This window comes from Equus przewalskii, chromosome 29, assembly GCF_037783145.1.
Source record: "Equus przewalskii isolate Varuska chromosome 29, EquPr2, whole genome shotgun sequence".
NCBI lineage: Eukaryota > Metazoa > Chordata > Mammalia > Perissodactyla > Equidae > Equus > Equus przewalskii.
In genome coordinates, this window is record NC_091859.1 from 22,187,782 (window position 1) to 22,209,593 (window position 21,812).

At 38.3% G+C, this 21,812-nt stretch overlaps 1 protein-coding gene across 12 annotated transcripts in view; it reads left to right on the top strand.

Moving 5' to 3' along the window:
• The window catches only part of CFAP54 (cilia and flagella associated protein 54), a 301,390-nt gene extending 290,734 nt beyond the window's left edge, over nt 1-10,656 (top strand). For all 12 annotated transcript variants that reach the window (XR_011534742.1, XM_008516610.2, XM_070600221.1 and 9 more), the window contains one exon: nt 10,420-10,656. Coding sequence is in view for 11 of the 12 variants with exons in the window: in XM_008516610.2 (XP_008514832.2) it covers nt 10,420-10,539 (120 nt within the window). In the remaining variant the exon portion in view is untranslated. The remainder of the gene's footprint in view (nt 1-10,419) is intronic.
• The last annotated feature ends 11,156 nt before the right edge of the window (nt 10,657-21,812 follow it).

The window sequence follows — 21,812 nt, forward strand, 5'->3', positions numbered from 1 at the left end:
ATTGTGACTCCATTGCGGCCCATCTTCTCTCTCTACCTAATGCTGCTTTCTTACCTTTCTCCACTGACGTTGATCCCGAGTATTCCCTAATAAACTTCCTGAAAGCTAAGTTTCATCTCAGGGGCTGCTTCCCAGCAACCTGAACTGCAACAATGAGTTAAAAAATAAGCAGTGAAGATCTCTGACTGGTGATGAATATGTGAGAGTGCTCAAGTAATCCTTATTTATGGAATTAGAAGAGTTCCAAAGGAACTAGAAAATGTACTTTCTGGCTTAATGTTTATTTTTTAATGTAGAAGTAAGAGGAAAACATACACATCACTCACTGATTAAAAATGCCTTCTACAATGGGACCCATAGTTCAATCACATTTTCTTTAGACCTCCATTTTAACAGGTAATTTACAAATGAAATAAACTCTATAAAACAAAGGCTCCAGCCCACATCCAATCCTCAATAAATGCAGCCTTCCTTTCCGAGAGAAAGTATTTTTCCAGAGTACAAAAACAAGGACTTAGTAAAGCTTTGAAATCATCTTCTGAGGATAAAAGCAATGATGTAAAGTGAAATGTGATCACGTATAAGTACTATATGAGAATTTGTACTCACATCTCCGCAGAGAACAAGGAAATAGGCATTCAGTTTTACAACACATTGAATACAGGCGTTTCTGTTAAATCCTCTATCCAAGAAAACTTTTCCTTTAATCTTCTCCCGAGCCCCTGATTATAAGCACTGAACCATCGCCACGAACTTGCATCTAGCCTTTATGCCCTCCGCACTTCATTGTTGGCTGCAGAACTCACGCTTCCTGTTCTGATTAGAGCTTTTGATATTTTAAAGGGGATTTGCCCTGTTTGAGACCTTTTATTACTTCTTTATATGGTGAAAAATACTTTCCTGGAGAGAGAGTGAGCCGCTGTTTTTTCTGCACAATAGGGTGTCAGATTTCAAAGGCTCTTTTCTCTGGGCCTTAGACTCTTGAGCGGTCAGAATAAGCCTGAGGTGTACAACCTAAACTTACCTTTTTCTTAAAGTTCTCTTTTGGTCTTAAAGGATTGTTTTATTAAATAAATTCCTGTAAAAAGCATATGCTCATAATGGAGCTATCACTGCCAGCTCTATCACTTTTATCAAGTAATGCCTTGCTCGGCCTGGGGTGGGGCCTGGAGGGCAATGTGTGCAGAACGGGTGCTAAGGAGGAGGGTAGAAGGCACCAAGGTCCCAAAGACATGCACTAACTGAGCACTGCCCTAATTTACATAATACCAGATATGACTGTTGCGTGGCTTTTCCTGACACCGACCAATTCTAAATTCTCGGATACCAACTGGATGTCCACCAATTCAATTCAATTCTGACACTACAACCCAGAGTTAATGCAGACTCCACAGATTAAGGGCTCAATTCAAAACTGTCCTCACTTCAGATGTCAGCTACAAATGAGGTGTCCAGGTTATCCATACTTCTGCCCAGCAGACTACAAATTCTAGAGTTCCCACAATGCCCCCTCAAGTCTCATATTTCACTAGAATGACTCACAGAACTCAGGAAAGCACTTTGTTATGATTACCAGTTTATTGTAAAGGATACAACTGAGGAAGAGCCAAACAGAAAAGATGCATAGGGCAAGGTATGGGGGGTGGGGAGGAGCGGAGCTTCTGTGCCCTCTCTGGGTACACCACGCTCCCAGCACATCAGTGCGTTTACCCACCAGGAAGATCCTCGAAACCTGTCATTATGGGATTTTTATGGAGGTTTCATTACATAGGCATGATTGATTAAATCATTGGCCATTGGTGATTGGGCTTAATCTCCAGCCTTTCTCCCCTCCCCAGAGGTTGGGGCATAGGCTGAAAGTTTACACTCTCTAATCACATGTTTGGTTTTCCTGGTGACCAACCCCATCCTGAGGATATCTAGGCACCTCCCTGCCATAGCCATCTTATTAGCATACGAGAGAAAATTTCCGAGGGTTTTAGGAGCTCTATGCCAGGAACCTGGGATAAAGACCAAATATTTATGTTTTATTATACCACAACTGTAAGCTATGAACATAACCTAAAATTGGTTTTTAAACATACATGCCAGTGAATGTAGTCTCCCTCAATATATCTCCTCTCTTGGAGGCACTCTTCATGCATTCCAATAAAGAAGCCATTGTTCAAAACATTTTTGGGGGCCAGCCTGGTGGCGCAGTGGTTAAATGTGCACGTTCCACTTCTCAGCAGCCTAGGCTTCGCCAGTTCAGATCCCATGTGTGGACATGGCACCACTTGGCAAAAGCCATGCTATGGTAGGCATCCCACGTATAAAGTAGAGGAAGATAGGCATGGATGTTAGCTCAGGGCCAGTCTTCCTCAGCAAAAAGAGGAGGATTGGCAGTAGTTAGCTCGGGGCTAATCTTCCTGGGGAAAAAAAAAAAACATTTTTGGCATCTACTTAGGTGAGAGAAGGGAGACAGGGTCCATTATGCTGCTGAAATGATTTTGGCTGGACTGAAACATTTGGTTTCCTATGCATGTGGGACAATGTGTCTGAGCAAGAATTATTCTTTATAAAAAGGTGAACTCTGCTCAAGAGCTCAAGGAAACACCATGCGCAGCCAGGGCTCAGTGGTGGTAGAGTGATGATGACAATGGTGGTGGTGATGATGAGGATTTAAGAAGAGTCTATCCTATTCTTAGATAGTATAACATTGGAACTAATCCCCTCCACAAATGCTGTCTCACCCGTACCCTATCTTTAATTTCCAACTTTCTTGTTCTCTGAAAAATGCCTTTAAAATAAATTATTTCTTTAAAATTTCATTTTAAAAGATTCCTACCATCTCACCAATATGACCCTTTGAGCTCATATTATGTAAAAAAAAAAAACCCCAAGATTTCTTTTCTGTCTTATTTAAAGTTTTATTAACAGCAAAATTAGAGTGATGACAAAGATAATCTTGTTCTCAGCCAAGTGTGAAATTTCCTGTGCTCTGGTAGAGTTGTGTACAAGCCCTTCTCACATTCCTAAGGGTTGGGTGTTGTTTCTGTTAGATTGAGGAGAATAATATCCATTGTTGTTGGTATGAGGATTCTCTTGGTCATATAAAGTACAGTGAAACCAAATATGTCTAGTTCCCTCTCATCTGGAACTTTTATTAGATGGGTCACCAGTCATTCATGATATCAATTCTTTTTTTTTTAAGATTGGCCCTGAGCTGACATCTGCCTTTTTCTTCTTCTCCCCAGAGCCACCCACACCCCCCAGCCTCAGTACATAGTTGTATATCCTGGTTGTAGGTTCTTCTACTTCTGCTATATGGGACGCCGCCTTAGCATGGCTTGATGAGCGATACTAGGTCCGTGCCTAGGATCTGAACCAGCAAAACCCTGGGCCACCGAACCGGAGCATGCAGACTTAACCACTCAGCCACAGGGTCGGCCCCCGTGATACCAATTCTTCAGTAACCTAGTATCATATTTTCCTTTTTACTTTGGAATGAATGTTTTTCCCTAGTCTGAAAAAATCCAATAAATGATTAACTTCAAAGACTCAGGTGATATATTAAGAAGAGATAGAAAACATGGTAGAAAAACTTATATGTGAGAATGCTAGATGAAAACAGTATTTGTTTTCCTACCTTGAAGTTATCAAAAATTTTTTTTTCATGGCTCTGGCTCTCTGTGTTTTAAGGTTCTTGAAAGAAGGCAAAGTTAAATCCATCTGTATCACAAAGCTCACAATTTTTTTTTTTTGAGGAAGATTAGCCCTGAGCTAACATCCACCACCAATCCTCCTCTTTTTTTTCTTCTTTTGCTGAGGAAGATTGGCCCTGAGCTAACACCCATGCCCATCTTCCTCTACTTTATATGCAGGATGCCTGCCACAGCATGGCTTGATAAGCAGTGTGTACGTCTGCACCTGAGATCTGAACTGGCGAACCCTGGGCCGCCAAAGCAGAGCATGTGAACTTAACTGCTGCATCACCGGACCCGCCCACAAAGCTCACAATTTTTGATTCCGCTTACCAATTACAAGAGTAGGCAAGCCTAACTGATTAGAGGAGATTTGCCTCTCTCTCTTTTTTCTTAGTCCTTAGCACTCAAAATCAATGAAAAGGCAACTGACACTGTGCTAAGAGAAGCAAGAAGAGGTGTCAAAGTAGATGCTCAATAAAAAGTCAGCAGATTGAGAAAAACCATAGATACTTTGAAGACTATATGATTTTTCTTTCAATTAAAGAAAATTGTTGGAACAAAAGAACAGAAGTAATAAAATCTTTAATTGTGACAGAATCTAGTTTCCATGCAGAAACTCATATAAAATATAGCCCTGGTAAATAACCTCTGACTCTCCACTGGCTTTCAAAACTTCCCAAACAAGTTCAAGTCCAGGCCTGATTTTAATGAACCCCTTCAGTGTGCCCCAACTGATTAACTTCCTTTCCCTTCCTAGGAGGATTTCAGGGTTTATCTTCTCCAGGCAGGCAAAATCAGCACCATTTCTGTACTATCGCTCCTTAATGCATAACCTACTTGAACTGAGTTCCAGTCTACTACCTGCCAAGCTGTTTTCTTCCTTTCTCGCTACAAAGCCTTTCCTAATCCAGGAAAAAGAACAAGAATTCCTTCATCCCTTATTCCGGACAATTCAGACTCAAAGCTATTTACAAAAACATGAAAGACTTCTCAGTGATTACATGATTGCCAATCTTGCCTCCCCTGAATGAGAAAGAAAGAAATTCAATAATTTCTCCCAAGCTTAACTTTACTTGAGAAATTTCCTATGGAAGACCTAGAACCTTCCATAAAATTTCCAAAAGCTGAAGCTGGAAAACTGTCCAGAGTGCCACCAGGCCCATGGGAGAAGCAGGAGACTGAAGTCAGGCAGGGCTGGAGGAGAATCTACATGCGGCAGGGGCATTTCCTGGTTGACAGACATGGTGGGCGGGAGTTCAGAGGAGATTTGGGCAGTGGGGGACAGGCAGTGCAGCCGGGTGGTTAGGAATGTGTTCTGAGGAGCCAACCTGCCTGGGTGTAAGTCCTGGCCCTGACACTAATTAGATGAGGGAGCGTGGGCAAGTCTCCTAAGGTCTCTGAGCCTCATGGGTGTTTTCACGTTGTAAAAAATCATGTGGTCTCACTTAAATGTCCAGGTAATCAACCCTGAACAGACACAGGTGTCTAAAGAAGTACTTTACTTGTTAACTCCATCATTTTACTTGGAATCTTGTCAATTTTATTTTACTTCTTTAAATCTTGAACTTTCCGCACAGAAAATATAACTGTGACCTCCTGAGGCAGCTTCGGATGCTCTTAATATTTATAGCATTGCTGTTCTTTGGCTGTGAGATAAATTTAGCATTTTCACCTAACTCAACATTTTTTCAAACTGGACTCCGTGATTTTGATGATAGTGTTTTCTTTATTTTACTGTTTAATAAAATCTTATTTCATTAATTACTTGGAACATGTTTGGGTGGTTTCTTTTTGTTCCTAAGTAGAAGTTTTAGGAATAATAAGGCTCAATAGCACTTCTGTGAATTAACATTACTTTGAAATATTTAGCTATTGGAATACGGCAAGAGAATATAATCAGTAACATAAATATTGAGAAATAATAAACAAAATTATCTTTATTTGTAAGTGATATAATTGTAAAACCAAAACCCCAGAGTTTTTAAAATGACTAGATTAAGAGAATCTGATAAAGTGGCTAATATAAAAATCAATAATTTTATCTCTACTAAGAATAACCATTTAAAATGGAAAATTTTAAGTTCCACTCACAATGATATCGAAACTATGAAATGCCTAGGAATAAATTTAATAAAAATATTACAGGATGCAAGTAAATAAAAGGATGAGTTTTAGTAGTAGACAATTTTACAATGCCGTTCATTAAAAAAACCTCTCCCTTCCCCTGAATTAAAAAGTCAGTTAATTTTATGTTAATGACACCCTCTCCTTGCATCTAATTAACATTGTATGGGAATTCTTAGCCAGTGAAATAAAGGAAGAAAAATAAAAAGGTATAATTATGGGAAAGGAAGAAATACATTCTCATTATTGACGGATATAGAAAATCCAAAATAGTCTTCAAATAAACTCTTAGAATGAATAAGCGAATTTATCAAAGTTGCTATATACAATATCAATGTAAATATAAATTTTATTTCTATATAGCAGGAAAAACAATTAGAAATGAAATTTTTAAAAAGTTGTTATGTACGGTAATATTAGAAAATTTACGTGGAAATGCAAAGGACTAGAATAGCTAGGGCATCTAGAAAAAGAGGAAAGCTGGTGAACTTACACTTCTAGTTATCAAGTCTTATTAAAGAGCTACATTAACAGTGTGGGCTTGGAGAAAATATAGATATAGACCGATGGAAGAGAATAGAGTCGAGAAAGAGAGCCACACCTACGCAGTCCCCTGGTTTGTGTCAAAGGTGATTCTGCAGTACAGTGAAGAAAGAACTGTCTTTTCGACAAATAGATCTGGGCCGATTGGGTATCTATATGGGAAAATAAGGCACTTCAATCCCTACTTCACAATATGTACCAAATCCATTGCAAATTGATTGTAGAACTAAATGTGAATGATAAACAATAAAGCTTCTAGAAGAAATCATAGGAGATGCTCTCCATGACTTTGATAATGGCAGAGCTTTCATAATAGGACCTATGAAAAAGTACCAACCATAAGGGCAAACACTGATAAATTGGACTGTATTTTAAGACACCATTCAGAGAATGAAATGGCAAGGCATAACGTGGGAGAATATATTTACATATAGCCAACAAAGGATTGGTTTCTAGAATATATTGAGAAGCAGTAGTAAAAAGACAACTCCTTCTTAATTGGACAAAAGATATGCACTTCATAGAGACCAGTAAACGTACATTCAATATTATTAGTTGTCAGGGACATGACATCAAAAACATGAAGAGATACCTCAAAACATACAACAGAATGGCTAAAATTAAAGGTAAAATGATCAAAGTTTGTGAAGATGTGGAATAATTGATGCCCTCATACATTGCTGGCGGGGTATAATTTGGCCAATCACTTTAGGAAAATGTTAGGTAGAATCAGCTTAAAGATATATGCATAACCAATGGCTCGAAAAACTCCACTTTTGTGAGTATTCGTAACGGAAATGTGTACATTTGTATACCAAAAGGCATGCTGATTCTAAACAGTGAAAAATCTGAAATAAAGTTTTGAAATAATACTTTGAAATAACCCAAATGCCCAGCATCTGGAAAATGAATAAATAGTGATACATTCATACAATGGAAACTGTACATCAGTAAGAATGAACAAAGTATTGTTAGACTCAACGACATGGATGAATCTGAGGAACATAACATTGGACAAAATAGCCAGACACAGAAAAGTATATATTTTATGATATTTTATAATTCTACTTAAGTACAGTTAAAACACACACACACACACACACACACACACACACAGGTAAAACTAAGCTATTGGTATAGAAGCCAGAATAGTGGTTCCTTTGTTGGAAGGAAGGCAGAGTTAGTGACTAGGAGTGGGCACCAGGGGGACTTCTTGAGTGCTGATCATGTTCTATGATCTGGGTGATGGTTATGAGGATGTGTTCATTTTGCAAAAAGAAAAAATTATCAAGTTGTGCACTTATGATTTCTCCCATTTTGTCCATATGTTATACCTAAAGAAAAGTTTATTTAAAGACTTGCATTTAGCAGTAGCAAAATATAGACTACGGTTTTATAGCATGGTAGAAAAAGCTAGAATTTGAAGCATCTGATTCCACCAAAGGGCTTGGAATGCCTGCATGTGTGTGGAAAGGGAGGAGTGAGTGGGTCCTCACAAGGGTGGGTCCTGACATTTTAGGGTAACTTGTATTCTCCTGAGGACAAATAAAGAATTAATAACTCCTGGGCGACAACTGTTTTTCTTTTATCTTCCTGGTCTGAAGCTTTCACTTGTGGCTTCCATAAACAAACTCAGCAGTTAATCTTCATCCTTTGACAAATGACTACTTGCTTCTGCAATTCATTGTCAGGGTTAGAGGCCAAAGTGCTCTATTTGTACCTAGGATATAAATTATGTCGTGAAGATACTTCTAATGTTATGTAAAACTAACTTGGCCTAAACTAACTTAGTTGTGTTTTTTAAATATCATTCCTATCTAACATGAGAAGAATTCTACAGTAACAGAGGTATAGTATAAGAGAAAACACACACATTTTTTCATGGTAATTATTATATTTTTGTATACTACTTTGAAAATCATCTATTAAAGCATATTAAATTGGACATGAGATATTTCATCCCTATATAATAGAATGAATCTTTAGTGCAGTTAAATAGCAATGAGAAATAACCAAATAATCACAGTAAACACATGTATTTTCAACATATTAATAAACCCGTGGATATTTTCTTGCCAAAATATTCCCTCTTATTTTTTTCCTGAATAAAACATAGTCATTAAATGGCAAAAAAAAAAAAAGATTTATAACATTCCATAATAATATGCTGCCCTAGGTATGGGAAAACCCTCATATATTTCTGGTTAAGTGTTAATTGCCATGACCTATTTGGAAAGTAATCTGGCAAGAAATGCTAAAGTGTAAAATGTAAATACCCTCTGACTAAACCAACCACCTTGGAGAATCAGGAGGACAGAAATAAAAGCAGCCATATCCAAGGATATGTATAAACAAACAAGTATGTACAAAAACTAGAAACAACTTCTGTGGCAAATGATTGAATAAATTAGGATACTGCCATCCTATGCATTGTTAGTAGCCATTAAAAATGATGTATTCAATCATGACAGTAATATGTAGCTTTCACTGAGTGCTTGCTGTGTGCTAGGCACCGTTGTAAGTGTTTTATATGTATAAACTCATTCCATCCTTGTAACAACAATATGAGGAAGGAGCTATTATTATTTCCATTTTACAGATAGGAAATTAAGTTGAAATGGATCAAATATTTCAGCCGACCTCACAAAGCTGGTATGCAGTGAGGTCTGTATTTGAACCAGGCTGTCTTACTCCAGGATGCACACCCTTCACCTCCACGTGGTTATTCTGCCTCCCTGAATGAAGGTGGGATTTCTCTCACATATTGGTAATTGAAAAAGCAAGTAATGGAAGTCTGGTTATCCTATTCCAAAAGAGGGAAAAAAAAAACCCCACATGAAGATACATTTTTCTGAGGATTTTAGAAGTTTTGGAAACATACTCCTCAAACTGCCAACACTGCTTATTCTAGGATTGAGTGAGAAAGGAGGATATTATTAATTTTTTATTTATTCACTTTATTATTTGAAATTATAGAAAGCACTGGAATACTTTTGTCATTTTTTTTTTTTTAAAGATTTTATTATTTCCTTTTTCTCCCCAAAGCCCCCCGGTACATAGTTGTATATTCTTCGTTGTGGGTCCTTCTAGTTGTGGCATGTGGGACGCTGCCTCAGCGTGGTCTGATGAGCAGTGCCATGTCCGCGCCCAGGATTCGAACCAACGAAACACTGGGCCGCCTGCAGCGGAGCGCGCGAACTTAACCACTTGGCCACGGGGCCAGCCCCTACTTTTGTCATTTTTTAATCAATAAGGTGAAGAAAAAGAAATTAAAACCAGACTCCACTTTTAGGTTCATTATGCTGTCTTGAGAATAAAAGTTTCATTCAACAAACAGACAAGAAATGAATAAAACTTGTCCTCTAATTTCTTACCAGGACTCAGGCCTACAAGGGTCTAACTCATTGTGGTCATTCTCCATGACATTTGTTCATTCGTCTTCAAAGTATCCAGATCGGCATGAAGTGGGTCCCCAGTAAACATTCGTTTCCTTTCCTTCAAGTCTATTCTCTCCTTCCTGCCCTTCTCCAGATCAAATAACCAGCGCTATGATCACAAAGCAGTCTTCACTTTCCATTTTCCAGCCTGCTCAGATGACTTTGGCTACACTAGTCCTCAGCATGGTAACCGGGGCCTCTTTCAGAGAGAGTGAGCTTCAAACATAACTCACTTCACTGTGTCAGGACTTAAACTCAAAATGAGGGAGGGAGATTTGCCAAATGAGGGAAGGTAATCTGTTCCAGAGGAAAGGATTTCATTAGGAATGGGGCTCAAAGTCCTACGTTAGAATCATGTACAATGGTTATATACATACAAATAATCCGTATTTCTAGAAGGATCTGCTGTTTTATAGGCTAATTTATGGATCTGAATAAGACGTAAGATGATATATGTGACATTTCAGCAGTGTAGAGATGTGAAACTTTGCATCTTATTTTAGGCAAGAGTTAAATATCTTTCACATAAAATTATTATATGGAATTGGTCTTTGTGTATTTTGAGTACTTTACTTCAGTCAACAGTTTGAAACAATGCATTTCATGAACTCTTTTGTGCTTTTTCTCAGGTCCCATTTACTATCTCACGGCCATCTATATTCAATCTCGAGAGACTTTTTGATCTTGCTAGCGGTTGTATCATACCGGGAGGAAGCCTTTTCAACTGGATGGTGTCGATTATTCCCTGAACATCCTTACATGTTAACCTTACAAAGAATTTAATTATTATTGTTTTTCTTGGTTTGAAAAAGGTTTTTGGAACTGTCCTCTTATAAAAAACAAAATAAAATTGTTTTCTTACACAAGCTAAATGTCTTTAAAAATTATAGTTTTGAGTAATGTTTTAATCGTATTTGAATTAAATGGCAATACTATTGCCTATTAAAACTATCTTACAGAAGTATTCAGAGAAAATGGATTGTTATAACTGGGGAATGAGTGCTACTGGCTTCTAGTGGGTAGAAGATAGGAATGCTGCTAAGTATCCTATGATACCCAGGAAAGCCCCCCACACAAGAATTATCTGGCCCAAAATGTCAAGGATGCCAAGGTTAAGAAACTCCGGATTAAACCTCAACATAAGGTCAGTTCAACTTTGGAGGTTTGCCTATGTTTCATGGGAAGAAATCCGTAGCAAATTAGACCTTTCATATTTTATACTTCTGAGAGGCAACATTGCGTACATTTTGGAGTATGGGTTATGGAATTATAGAGACCTAAATTTGAATAGTAAATTCACCACTTACTAGTTGTGCTACTTTGAGAAAGTAGCAAATTCTTTAAGCCTTGTTTCCTCACCTATTGAATGGGGATATTAATAGGATTGCTGTGTGGATTAAATTAAGTGAGATGATGATTAAATAATATCTTAGCATAATATCTGAGGTAGTAATAGTCACTGTGTTAGGCATTATCATTTTCCTGCCAAATTGGAAGAGGACCATGCATTTCTGACCCACTTTGTTTAGCATCAGAGAATACTGTAAATGAATGCTTCCTACGTGCTGGCCCATGGATGGATACTCATGGTAAAATGAAAAGAATAGGGATACATAGATGCGTTTTTCTAAAGCTAAATGTGTTTAATGAATTACCCTTTATTCTGAGATTATAGATTTCCTGCTTCCTATTGGTGTTAAAATGGTCTTTCTTTTATGAAGTAGTGGTAATAGCAGCTGGTAACTGATATTTTAAAATGTTTTTACTCTATAATAAAAGAAAAAAGTAGCAACCTTTAATTGGCCCCTGATTTTTTAAAGAATACTGCATGGAGGAAACAAGGCTTGAGCAAGATTTTTAATGATAAGAAAGATTTTATGGTTGCTGTAGGCAGGATGCTGCAGGAGAACACAGGCATAGAAACGAACATGGATATGGTGTATGTGCAGGGGACTTTCCTACTGCCTATCTGGAGTGGACAGTGATGACGGAAAATAAGATGACCTCTAAGGGTGGAGCTAGAGTGAAGACTTCACTCTTCCCTATTCAGTATATGATAGGGACCCAATACTGGTGATTAAGGAGAGGCGTGACAAATTCCTGGCACTAGTAGACATTCAACACATGTTGAGTGAGTGAAAGGGAATGAATGATTGAAATGAATGATAGCCTGGCTTTCAGGGAAGATAAGTATGCAGTGTACAATGGAAAGGGAAGAAACAAAGGCAAGAAGACCAGTAGGAAATCATGTTGTAGTGAAAGAGAAAGAGAAAGGAATAAAATATTTACCATGCAATTCAGAAAAAAAAAATTTGCCTAAGGACTATACTTTTATATGAAATAAAGTTTGGGTCTCAACCAGAAAAGCCATTCAGATAGTGATGGCTCTAATGTGGTGAAGGTTTGCAAATCCTTTGTCCAGGGACTGGGGTTTATAAATTTCTCTGCTGGGATGGAGAATGCTTTCAAGGGTTTTGTGTTTCTCCCATGGGGCAGTTTAATTTATTCTGCAAAATTTAGCCACCAGGAGCAAAAAGGTACAACAAAAGGCACTACACATTTAATATAGGTGTGGAAGTATAGCATGATTAATAACCAAGGCCACTCACTTCAACCTAATGTTAATTTCTTGAGAATGTATATGCATGTCTTTCAGTCTTCAGCACTATTAAGGTTTTTGCTAATTGGATGCTTTTTATTTTTCTTTATTTAAATGTTAGTTGAGATAAATGCATGTACTGTTTTATACAACTCTAGAACAAGGCCTAACACATAATAGAGGTCTATAATATTTGTTGAATGAATGAATGATTGAATGGGTGAATGGATGAATGGATGGATGTGACCCAGGCAAGATGACACTATGAGATTCTAAAAGATATCACCACCACTCCACCTCCACTACCACTACTATGATTGTCTACGCTTTCTGGAGCATTTACCATGTTGGCACTGTGTTAGTAAGCACTTCATATGCATTATCTCCTTCTGTGCTCACAAAATTATGACCATGATGCACATAGGATGACTGACTCCATGTTACAGATGAGGAAATAAAAGCATAAGGCAGTTAAGTAACTTGCCCAATGATCACAGTTAATCAGAGGTAGAGCCGAGATTTAAATCCCAGCTCTGTCTGACTGGAGAATTGAGTGTTTCATTGCTAAGCTGACTTCCCCAGCACCTGCACTAGCCCTGCTGTTCTGAGAAATTTGAAAGTCGAGGGAGAGGAAGACACAGCTGAACCTCATGCTAAAACTGGAACACCTATCATGGAACACCCTAGGAGCAGATTTTTTAAAATGACTTGCAGACCTGAATGGATGCCCCAAGAAAGCAATGGAGGGTCCCCGATGTTCTCCATTCCAACATATTGGTTTCCTCTAGGGAAGGCAGGTCCCTTCCAACTATTACAGATAGTGTTTCAGCACATTTCTGTTTTTTCTCCACTTTTAGTAACTTACAGATGCTGTTATTTTCGGGTGTTGTTTTGACTGAGAGAAACACTGTCTAAAACTGCACCAGACCCTGCAGTCACAGCTTCCTCATTTTAAGCCATCATTCCAGAAATCCCCCATCTTTTCTAAAAATAGGAACAACACTCCTAGTTAAAGCTGAAACTTTCTGTGCAAGGCAGTGAGGAAATGGTGACGAGCCGGGCTGAAGTATAAACAAAAGGGAAATTCAAAATTTACCAGGATGAACGATGTGTTGATTTCCAGAAATGTCTTTCAGGTTTTTTAAAGACCAAATTACACAAGTTGCAGCTGGCTTTTTTTTTTTTTGTAATGCAATCTACAGTATCTACAAATGCTTTATGGCAGACACCTGCAATGTTTTCTATTTGTTTTAATTATAACAGAGAATGACAGAAGGCAAACAGAAGGGGGGAGAAGAAGGGAAGCAGAAAGAGAAGAGAGAGAAGCAATGAGCAAGAGAAAGGAGCCAGTGCCAGCGGCTAAGTGATGGATAATAAACCCCAGCGCTTCCCATGTCTTTCTCCAAATCCATCTCCAAGAGATTGCTTTAGAAATTGACCACCTGCTATCTATTCAGAACTTTAATGCAGTAGTCTCGGTTCACTTCAAGAGTAGGCACTTTACACATTGCCAACCCCAGTTGACTTGTTCTCCACTGAATTGCAGGGAAAAATGGCACATTTCTGGAAAGGACTAGAAACTTGGTTTCTGCCTCTGGTCTGCATTGCCCTTCCTTCTTCTTCCAGACAACATTATACAAATCTCTCCATCCCAGCTCAAATGGCAGAGGGTAGGACTCCCAGAACTACTTGAGCACTTCCTGGTGCCCTTCTCATTTGGCTTTTAATAGAGTCCTTGGCCACATACTTCTGTATTGTTCTATTTTCACAGCTCAGTCTTATAAACTTAGTTCAAGGGTGTCATATGCCCCACGTTCCTTTGGGTTTCATTTAGCTGAGACTGGGTACATCATTGTTTGCTAATGTATCTTGGAATCTACAGGGTGTCCATAAAGCCTGGAAACTTACATGAAATATACATAATGTCATCAAGGATATCTTCAGTCCATAGGAAAATAAAATATTATTTTTAACTTATTTAATATTCTCTATGTGGCATAAGATTGAACAAGTCCCTACCCGGGGGGGGGAGAAAACAGTGGGCCCAGAAGTCCGCTGTTTAACCACCTTTTCTCATGTTTTAAATGTTTGTGATATACCTGCAAAGAAGCTCCCACCCACGTGCCCGAGGAAACTCATGCAATAGCATTCACTAATGCATTGATTAAATAGCAAAAAAAAGGAAACTGACTAAATAGCCCTCAGATGGAGAATGGATAAATAAGTCAGGACGTAAATGAATTAATTAAAGAGACATATCAATCTGGATACACTTCCAAAGCAGGTTGAGCAAAAGAAAAAAAAATAAAGTATTGCAGAAGGATACATATAAGATACCACTTGTATAAGGTTTACAAAACAGGCAAAATTGCATAATCAATAGTACTTATGGCTATATAAATATGTACTACAAACATTCTTTTTTAATGCAGGTTGATGGTCAACACCAAATTCAGGTTTGTGGTCACCTTTTAAATGAAGGAAGGGGAATGAGGTGTACTAGGAAGAATGTCCAAGAGGTTTCATTTGTATTTGTAAAACTTTCTTTCTGAAGGTGAGTGTTTGTTACATTGGTCTCTAATTTTGCATTCATGATGTATTTCATAAATTAAAAGCAAACACATTGTTTACCTTCCTCATCTTGTTGGCTGGCAAGCTTCACATTGCCCTTGGCTCATCTATCAGTAAATAATTATTAAATGTGAGCTACAACTCTGGTCTCGTTATACAACTATAACTGCATAGTTCACATCTGATTCCATTATTTTGAGTTTAAATGACAACTAAAGATCATTTTGAAATTAATGTGGAACTATACATGTGCCCAATTTTAGAAAACTCAGTCTATGAAAATATTAATTTTTAATATAAGTTAGTAGAGCCTCAATAAATGTTTAATTAAATTGAGGCAGATTCCCTGTACAATTTCTTTCAATTCTGAGTTCCCTAGTTATACTTTAAATTATTTGATTTTCCAAAATTAGATATATGCAGAGCTTTTTACATGACTGCTTGTTATGCGAAATGAGGTTCACTTGTAAAATCCATCTACCATCCATAATTTCAATGTTTTTAAAAATATATTAAGGAAGAAGTTTCTCTTTACTGAAGACACATTTCCTATTTTTGCTTTATACTTCAGTAGAACTTCATGAGTTGCAACTTTGACGTTAAAATTTCCATGGCAACAGAGTTTGTCATAAACACAAGCATGATTAAGAGGAAGGCTTTACTGACGGCAGTTTTCTTCATAATTAAATTCATTACTTAAAATTCTGGGTTAACAGGCGTAGAAATTTTATTACAACAAGGACATTTTCAAGTCGGGCTTTGGAGACAACACAGAATTAATTGATATTAAATAAATGTCTTTGGTCCTGGTGATATTTAAGATAACATTTATACATTTTGCATTTAATATCTTAGAATGGAATAGGTCTAAAACCATCTTCTGCCCAAGTACGAATCACCCTGAACTCTCCCTTTAAATTGTCCACAGTGGGAAGCTCTATAGATTTCTCAGTGATTTGAAGATTTCTAAGTAGTTTCACCACTTTCTTGATTTAATTCTTCCCCACAAGCTTCAGAAGAATTTCTTGCACTGACTTCTTTTCTCATCGTTATGAAGGCAACTCAGAAGTAATGAAGAGAATTTGCAAAATGTTGAAAGGCACAAAGTAGAAAATAAAAGTTACCCAGAAATCCACCATATGAAACAATCAGTGTTAACATTTAAACACATTTCCTACAGCATATCGAATTGTCTTCTCTAACAGCCATAAAAAACAATCTTCAGACTGAAAATGATCACGATTTGAGGCAACTGTCCATATTCCCTAAGGGGTAGATGGGTCTTTTCAGAGCCTGTTGGCTGAGAAAATGCCTGAGTTGGGAGTGTTTCGACCTGGTGGTTTGGATGAAATGCAGTTAGAAAAATCAGGATGTAATTAGATTGGAAGGAAATGTCCAGAGTTCTCCTTCTTAGTAATAAATTGTGTAGTAATGACCCATAGGAGGTGAAAAAATGTCAAATCTTCATTTTATCCTTTGGAGGCTGGTCATTTGCTCTCTTTTTCATAGATACGTTAGTATTTCCCTGGCAACAGCTCTTTCATTCATGCACGCATTTGTTCATTTGTTCGATTTTATTACTCAGTGCCTTTGCTTCCAGGCAAAAATATCCTTTCTCACTCTTTTTACTTAAAAAATATTTATCAAGTGTCCTTTGTGTGTCAGAGACTGTGCACACGAGGAATGCCACCTGGGCAGACCCTTCCTTCAAAAAGTCACATCTAATGATGCCAGCTCTTCATTCCAGATTCAGCCGAGGCATCTCCCCTACCTCTGACCTGTCTTTACTGCTACCGCCTGGTGCCTCTGTGTACCACTCATTGTGCTTGTGATACCCACTCTGCTTTACACATGCTGACTTTCATGTCTGTCCCCTCTGAGGTCAGGGAGTAAGGTAACTGGATTTCAAGGAAACAAATGATTTTATTTTCCCATGTTTTGCAGAAGTTTCTCATTAAATTTTGATGTGCATTTCTTTGATTACAACTGAGGTTGATCGTTTTCACATTTGCTATTGGCCATTTTTTCCATTTTTATGCCTCTTCAGGGCCTTTGCTCAATTTTTTACTTGTATGTCCATCTATTTTTTCCTTGCTGATTTCCAAGATCTTTCAATATCCAGGCTATTAGCCTTTTTCATATGATTTGTGAATTTTTTTTCAGGTCTTCATTTGCCTCTCAATTTTCATTTACGCTTCAATGGTTGTTAGTTTTAAAACTGTGGTAGTCAAATCTTGACCACTTAGTTATATTCAGACTTGCACAAAAAGGGATATAAGGTAGCTTACAAGTGTACATTTAATACAAAGATAAGATAATTAAAACCAGATAAGGAAAAGGAGGCAAAGAAAACAAATAAAAGTAGGAAAGTAAGATGGAGGCAGGACTTGAGTTAATTTCTTGAAAAAAGATGCTATTACAACCTTTACCCTCACTTGGGGTCAGCCGCACATGTGGCTGAGTGCTTTCCTACAGCAATTACTTGTGTTGACAAGTATATACAATGCATTACAAGATCGGCAATGTTGTGAGAGAAAAACAGACCACATACTTTGGAGAAGCTATGCCTGATACTAATTCCAGAAAACACTTTTTCCCAGGGGTCCTCATGAGAATATGCTCTAAAGGAACTGTGCCTTCAACAGTAGCCTACAGTAAAATGTAACCCATTTCATAGATCATTTCAAGGACTGTAGACTTTCAAGGGATTATAGATTATAGACTTTTCTTTCAAGGGTTTTTCACTTATTTTTGCAAAACAATGTACATATCTGATTAATTAGTTTAAAGCAATTGGGGAAGAAAATACAAGGGAGGGAGGTCAAGGAAAATGATATGTTTATTAATCTTAAAAATAGTTTCGTTTTGTTTGAGAAAAATACTTCAATGTGGCTTTTTTCTTAGAGCAATTTCACTGGTTAAAAAGATTTTTCAAATATATTTGGGGTGCTGTGGAAAAACACATCAAAATGGCTATTTTTCAAAACTTCAAAGGCTGATGCTTTGAATTGCTTGAAGTGAGCTGGTTTATCAATCTTGACACTGCATTTGGAATGAACACAATTTACAACTAGCACTATAGCAATCCAGACAACCACAAATATATAGTTCTGCTCGAGGTGCTGTAGGTCAAGTTCTAAAGCAGAGCAAAGAGAAACAATTCTACAGGAGCCGAGGAGACAGGGACATACCGTTTTATTGTACATTTTCTGGATTTCTGATTGAGGGCAAATAATTTTATGACATAAAAATTAATATTTTTGGCTGATTGGGGGTTATAATTTTTATAGGATTATAGATTCGTAGGTTGAAAGGAACCGTAAAGGTTATTCAGGTCAGTTCTCTGATACAAGCTTAAACAGCCTCTAAGCTTAAAGTCTCCCTCAAGGCGCAGCCAGCCTACACTTAAATAACGTCATAGTCTAGTGGTTAGGAGAGTTGGCGATGACATCAGGCCATGTGGGTTGGAGTCCTGACTTTGCTGTTTATCACTCATGTGAACTTGGGCGAGTTTCTTAACCGCTCTGCACTTCAGTTTTCTCATCTGCAAATTGAGGAGCGACAGCACCTGGACCAGTGGCTGGCAGATACTGGATGCTCACTCCGGTCATCTCTTACTATTATTGCCTCTTATTACATGCACCTTCCAGGAAAATTGTTTCACCTAGAAAGACAAGAGTTGGTGCATTTGTTGTTTTCTTGTTTGTTTGTTTTTTTCTCCTCAAAGCCCTGGGACATAGTTGTATATCCTAGTTTTAAGTCACTCTAGTTCTTCTATGTGGGACGCCACCCCAGCATGGCCTGATGAGCAGTGTGCAGGTCCATGCCCAGGATCTGAACCGGTGAACCCCGGGCCGCCAAAGCAGAGCACATGAACTCAACCACTCAGCCACAGGGCTGGCCCTGTGTTTTCAGTAATGAGAAGAGTTCATGGGGCTGGCCCCGTGGCCGAGTGGTTAAGTTCTTGCGCTCCGCAGCAGGCGGCCCAGTGTTTCGTTGGTTGAATCCTGGGTGCGGACGTGGCACTGCTCATGAAGCCACGCTGAGGCAGCGTCCCACATGCCACAACTAGAAGGACCCACAACGAAGAATATACAACTGTGTACCGGGGGCCTTTGGAGAGAAAAAGGAAAAAAATAAAATCTTAAAAAAAACAAAACAAGAGTTCATTTCTGGTCATAGCAGAGCAGCTTTTATTGAACAAACATCTGCTAATAACAATTTCGTACTTCAGACCAAAAAAACAGTGCGAACAATTATAGGATCAGAATTAAAATAACTGTTTGATGCCCCTGGGGAAAGATTGAAAATATAAGACTGAAACTGGAGGGGACATGATCCTGGAAATAACAGGAACAAACAATGTGGCATCACATTTAGACAGCTTCTTTCCCTGAAGGCACTCCTCGTCTTGCAAAGTACATGAGGGATAGAGCTCAGTCAGGAAGAGACTGGCTGACTGACTGGACAGAGGATTCAGAAGTCAGAGTGTGGTGTGTCAGAGTGACTGGAAGTTAAGGAGGGACGTTCCAGAAAACGGGGAGACAGAGTGGGGAGCCACAAAACTCATGCACAAATTCCCCTCAGATTGTTGGCTGACCGACAAACCGCACATGCGCCACATGAGACCCCAGGGAATCCAGGGGAAAGTATTAGCAAGAGGTTAAAATTGCTGAGCAGAGATGTCAGCAGATGCTTGATGCTGGAGAAACAAGTTTTCGAATTCAAGTCCAGCCATGTAAAAGGGGCTTATAAATTCTTTGTGCTTTTCCTTGAAACCCTAAGAGGGCCATACCTTAAGACTAAGGATCCCAGGACTAAGGATGACAACTGAGGCCTAAGGACAAACAACAGCAAGCCCATCCTGTCAAGTCCCCACAGATCAAGGTGATTCATCAACAGTTTAGCACTTTACTAGAACAAAACTCAACACTCTTCAGAGGAAGATAATACATCGTCTACCATACGCTGCCTACAGTGTACAGTATATAATTTAAAAATTACTATACATACAAAGAAGCAGGAAGATGTGGCCCACAATCAAGGGAAAAAACAGTCAAACAGATCCATGGAAGTCCCAGATGTTAGAATTAGCAGATGAAGCCTTTAAAGTAACTCTGTTACACAGTCATACATCACTTAATGATGGAAACACATTCTGAGAAATGTGTCGTTGGGCAATTCTGTCACTGTTTGAACATCATAGAGCATACTTACACAAACCCAGATGGTAAACCTATTACTCAGCTATGTTACTAATCTTATGAGCCCACTGTCATATATGTGGTCCATTGCTGGTCAAAACGTCATTATGTGGTGTGTAACTGTACATGTAAGGGAATCTATTGAAAAAGATTGGTATAATGGGTGAAGAGATGAGGAATATCAAGAAAGATATGGAAACTAGAGAAAAGAACTGAATGGAAATCCCAGAACAAAAAACTATAATATCTGAAATAAGAAATTCATTGGATAAACTTAACAGCAACACAGAGAAAAAAAGGTAAACTTGTGAAACAGGAAGCATCAAAGCCAGGCCACATCTCTGGCTCACAGAAACAGTCTCTGCCTTCAAAAAAGAACTTTTACCCAAGCAAATCATATTCAAACTTCTGAAGACCAAAGACAGGAAAAAAATGTCAAATCATCCAGAAGAAACAGACACAACGTACTAAGGAAAGGAACAGTGATAAGAACAAAGGATGACACACTCATCAGAAACATTGGAGGCAAAAGATAATGGATTGTTTTCTTTAAAGTGCTGAAAGAAAAAAAAGGTCAACCTAGAAGACTAAATAACCTATACTAGACTTATATTCCACCATGTCATTAATTATTTTAAACGTAAATGGAACCCAACTTCCAATTAAAAGGCAGAGATTTTATGTAAAATCTTTTATAAATAAAAGACACTGACAGGTTGAAAATAAAAGGATGGAGAAATGTATACCATATAAACAGTGAACATAAGAACTCTAGTGTGATTATACTAATATCAAGACAGATTTCAAGACATAGATTACTGCTAGAGCTAAAATGGAACATTTCATAATGATAAAAACATCAGTCATAAGTGTGTATGCATCTAATGATAAGAAATGTTTATTTTCTAAACATCTGGGACAGTTATTCCCTTTAAGGAGAGAGTTGCTTTGATTGGGAAGATATTTTGATAAGCCTATTGGAGTAGGTGGTTTCTGTGAACCAGAGATATGGGCTGGCTCTGATGCTTCAGAGAAGCAGGTAGGATGACTTTCTTGAGACAAGGAGATAGAGTCACCACCTTTCCAGTTTGCCCAGGACTGAGATGTTTCTTGGAACATGCAGCTTTCAGTGCAAAAACCAAGACAGTCCCAAAACTGAGACAGTCCCAGGCAAGCTGGGATGGTTAGTCATCCTACAAAGAGAGGACTTCATTTGCTTTGGGAATGCAGGAATAAGAGTAAAAGAGGAGAACAGAACGGATTGTCGTGAGATGGTAGGAGGTTGTAGTGGACAAAGTGACCCCTTTCAATGATCCCTTAAACCTTAAGTAAAATTACTAACCTCACAAAATGATAGGTGTAAAGTATGCTTGGGAAACCTATGATGAGGTAGAATGGGTCAAAAACAGACAGCATATGTCATGGGCATGGTGTTCATGAGCAAGGACCGTGAGAATATAAGTGCTACGGACTGAAAGTTAGTGTGTGTGTTTCCCCCCCTAATTCATCTGTTGAAACCAAAGCCCCCAAAATGATGGTATTTGGAAGTGGGGCCTTTGGGACATAATTAGGTTTAGATGAGGTCCTGAGGGTGGAGTCTGCGTGATGAGATTAGTGCCCTTATGAGAAGAGACCAGAGAGCTAGCTC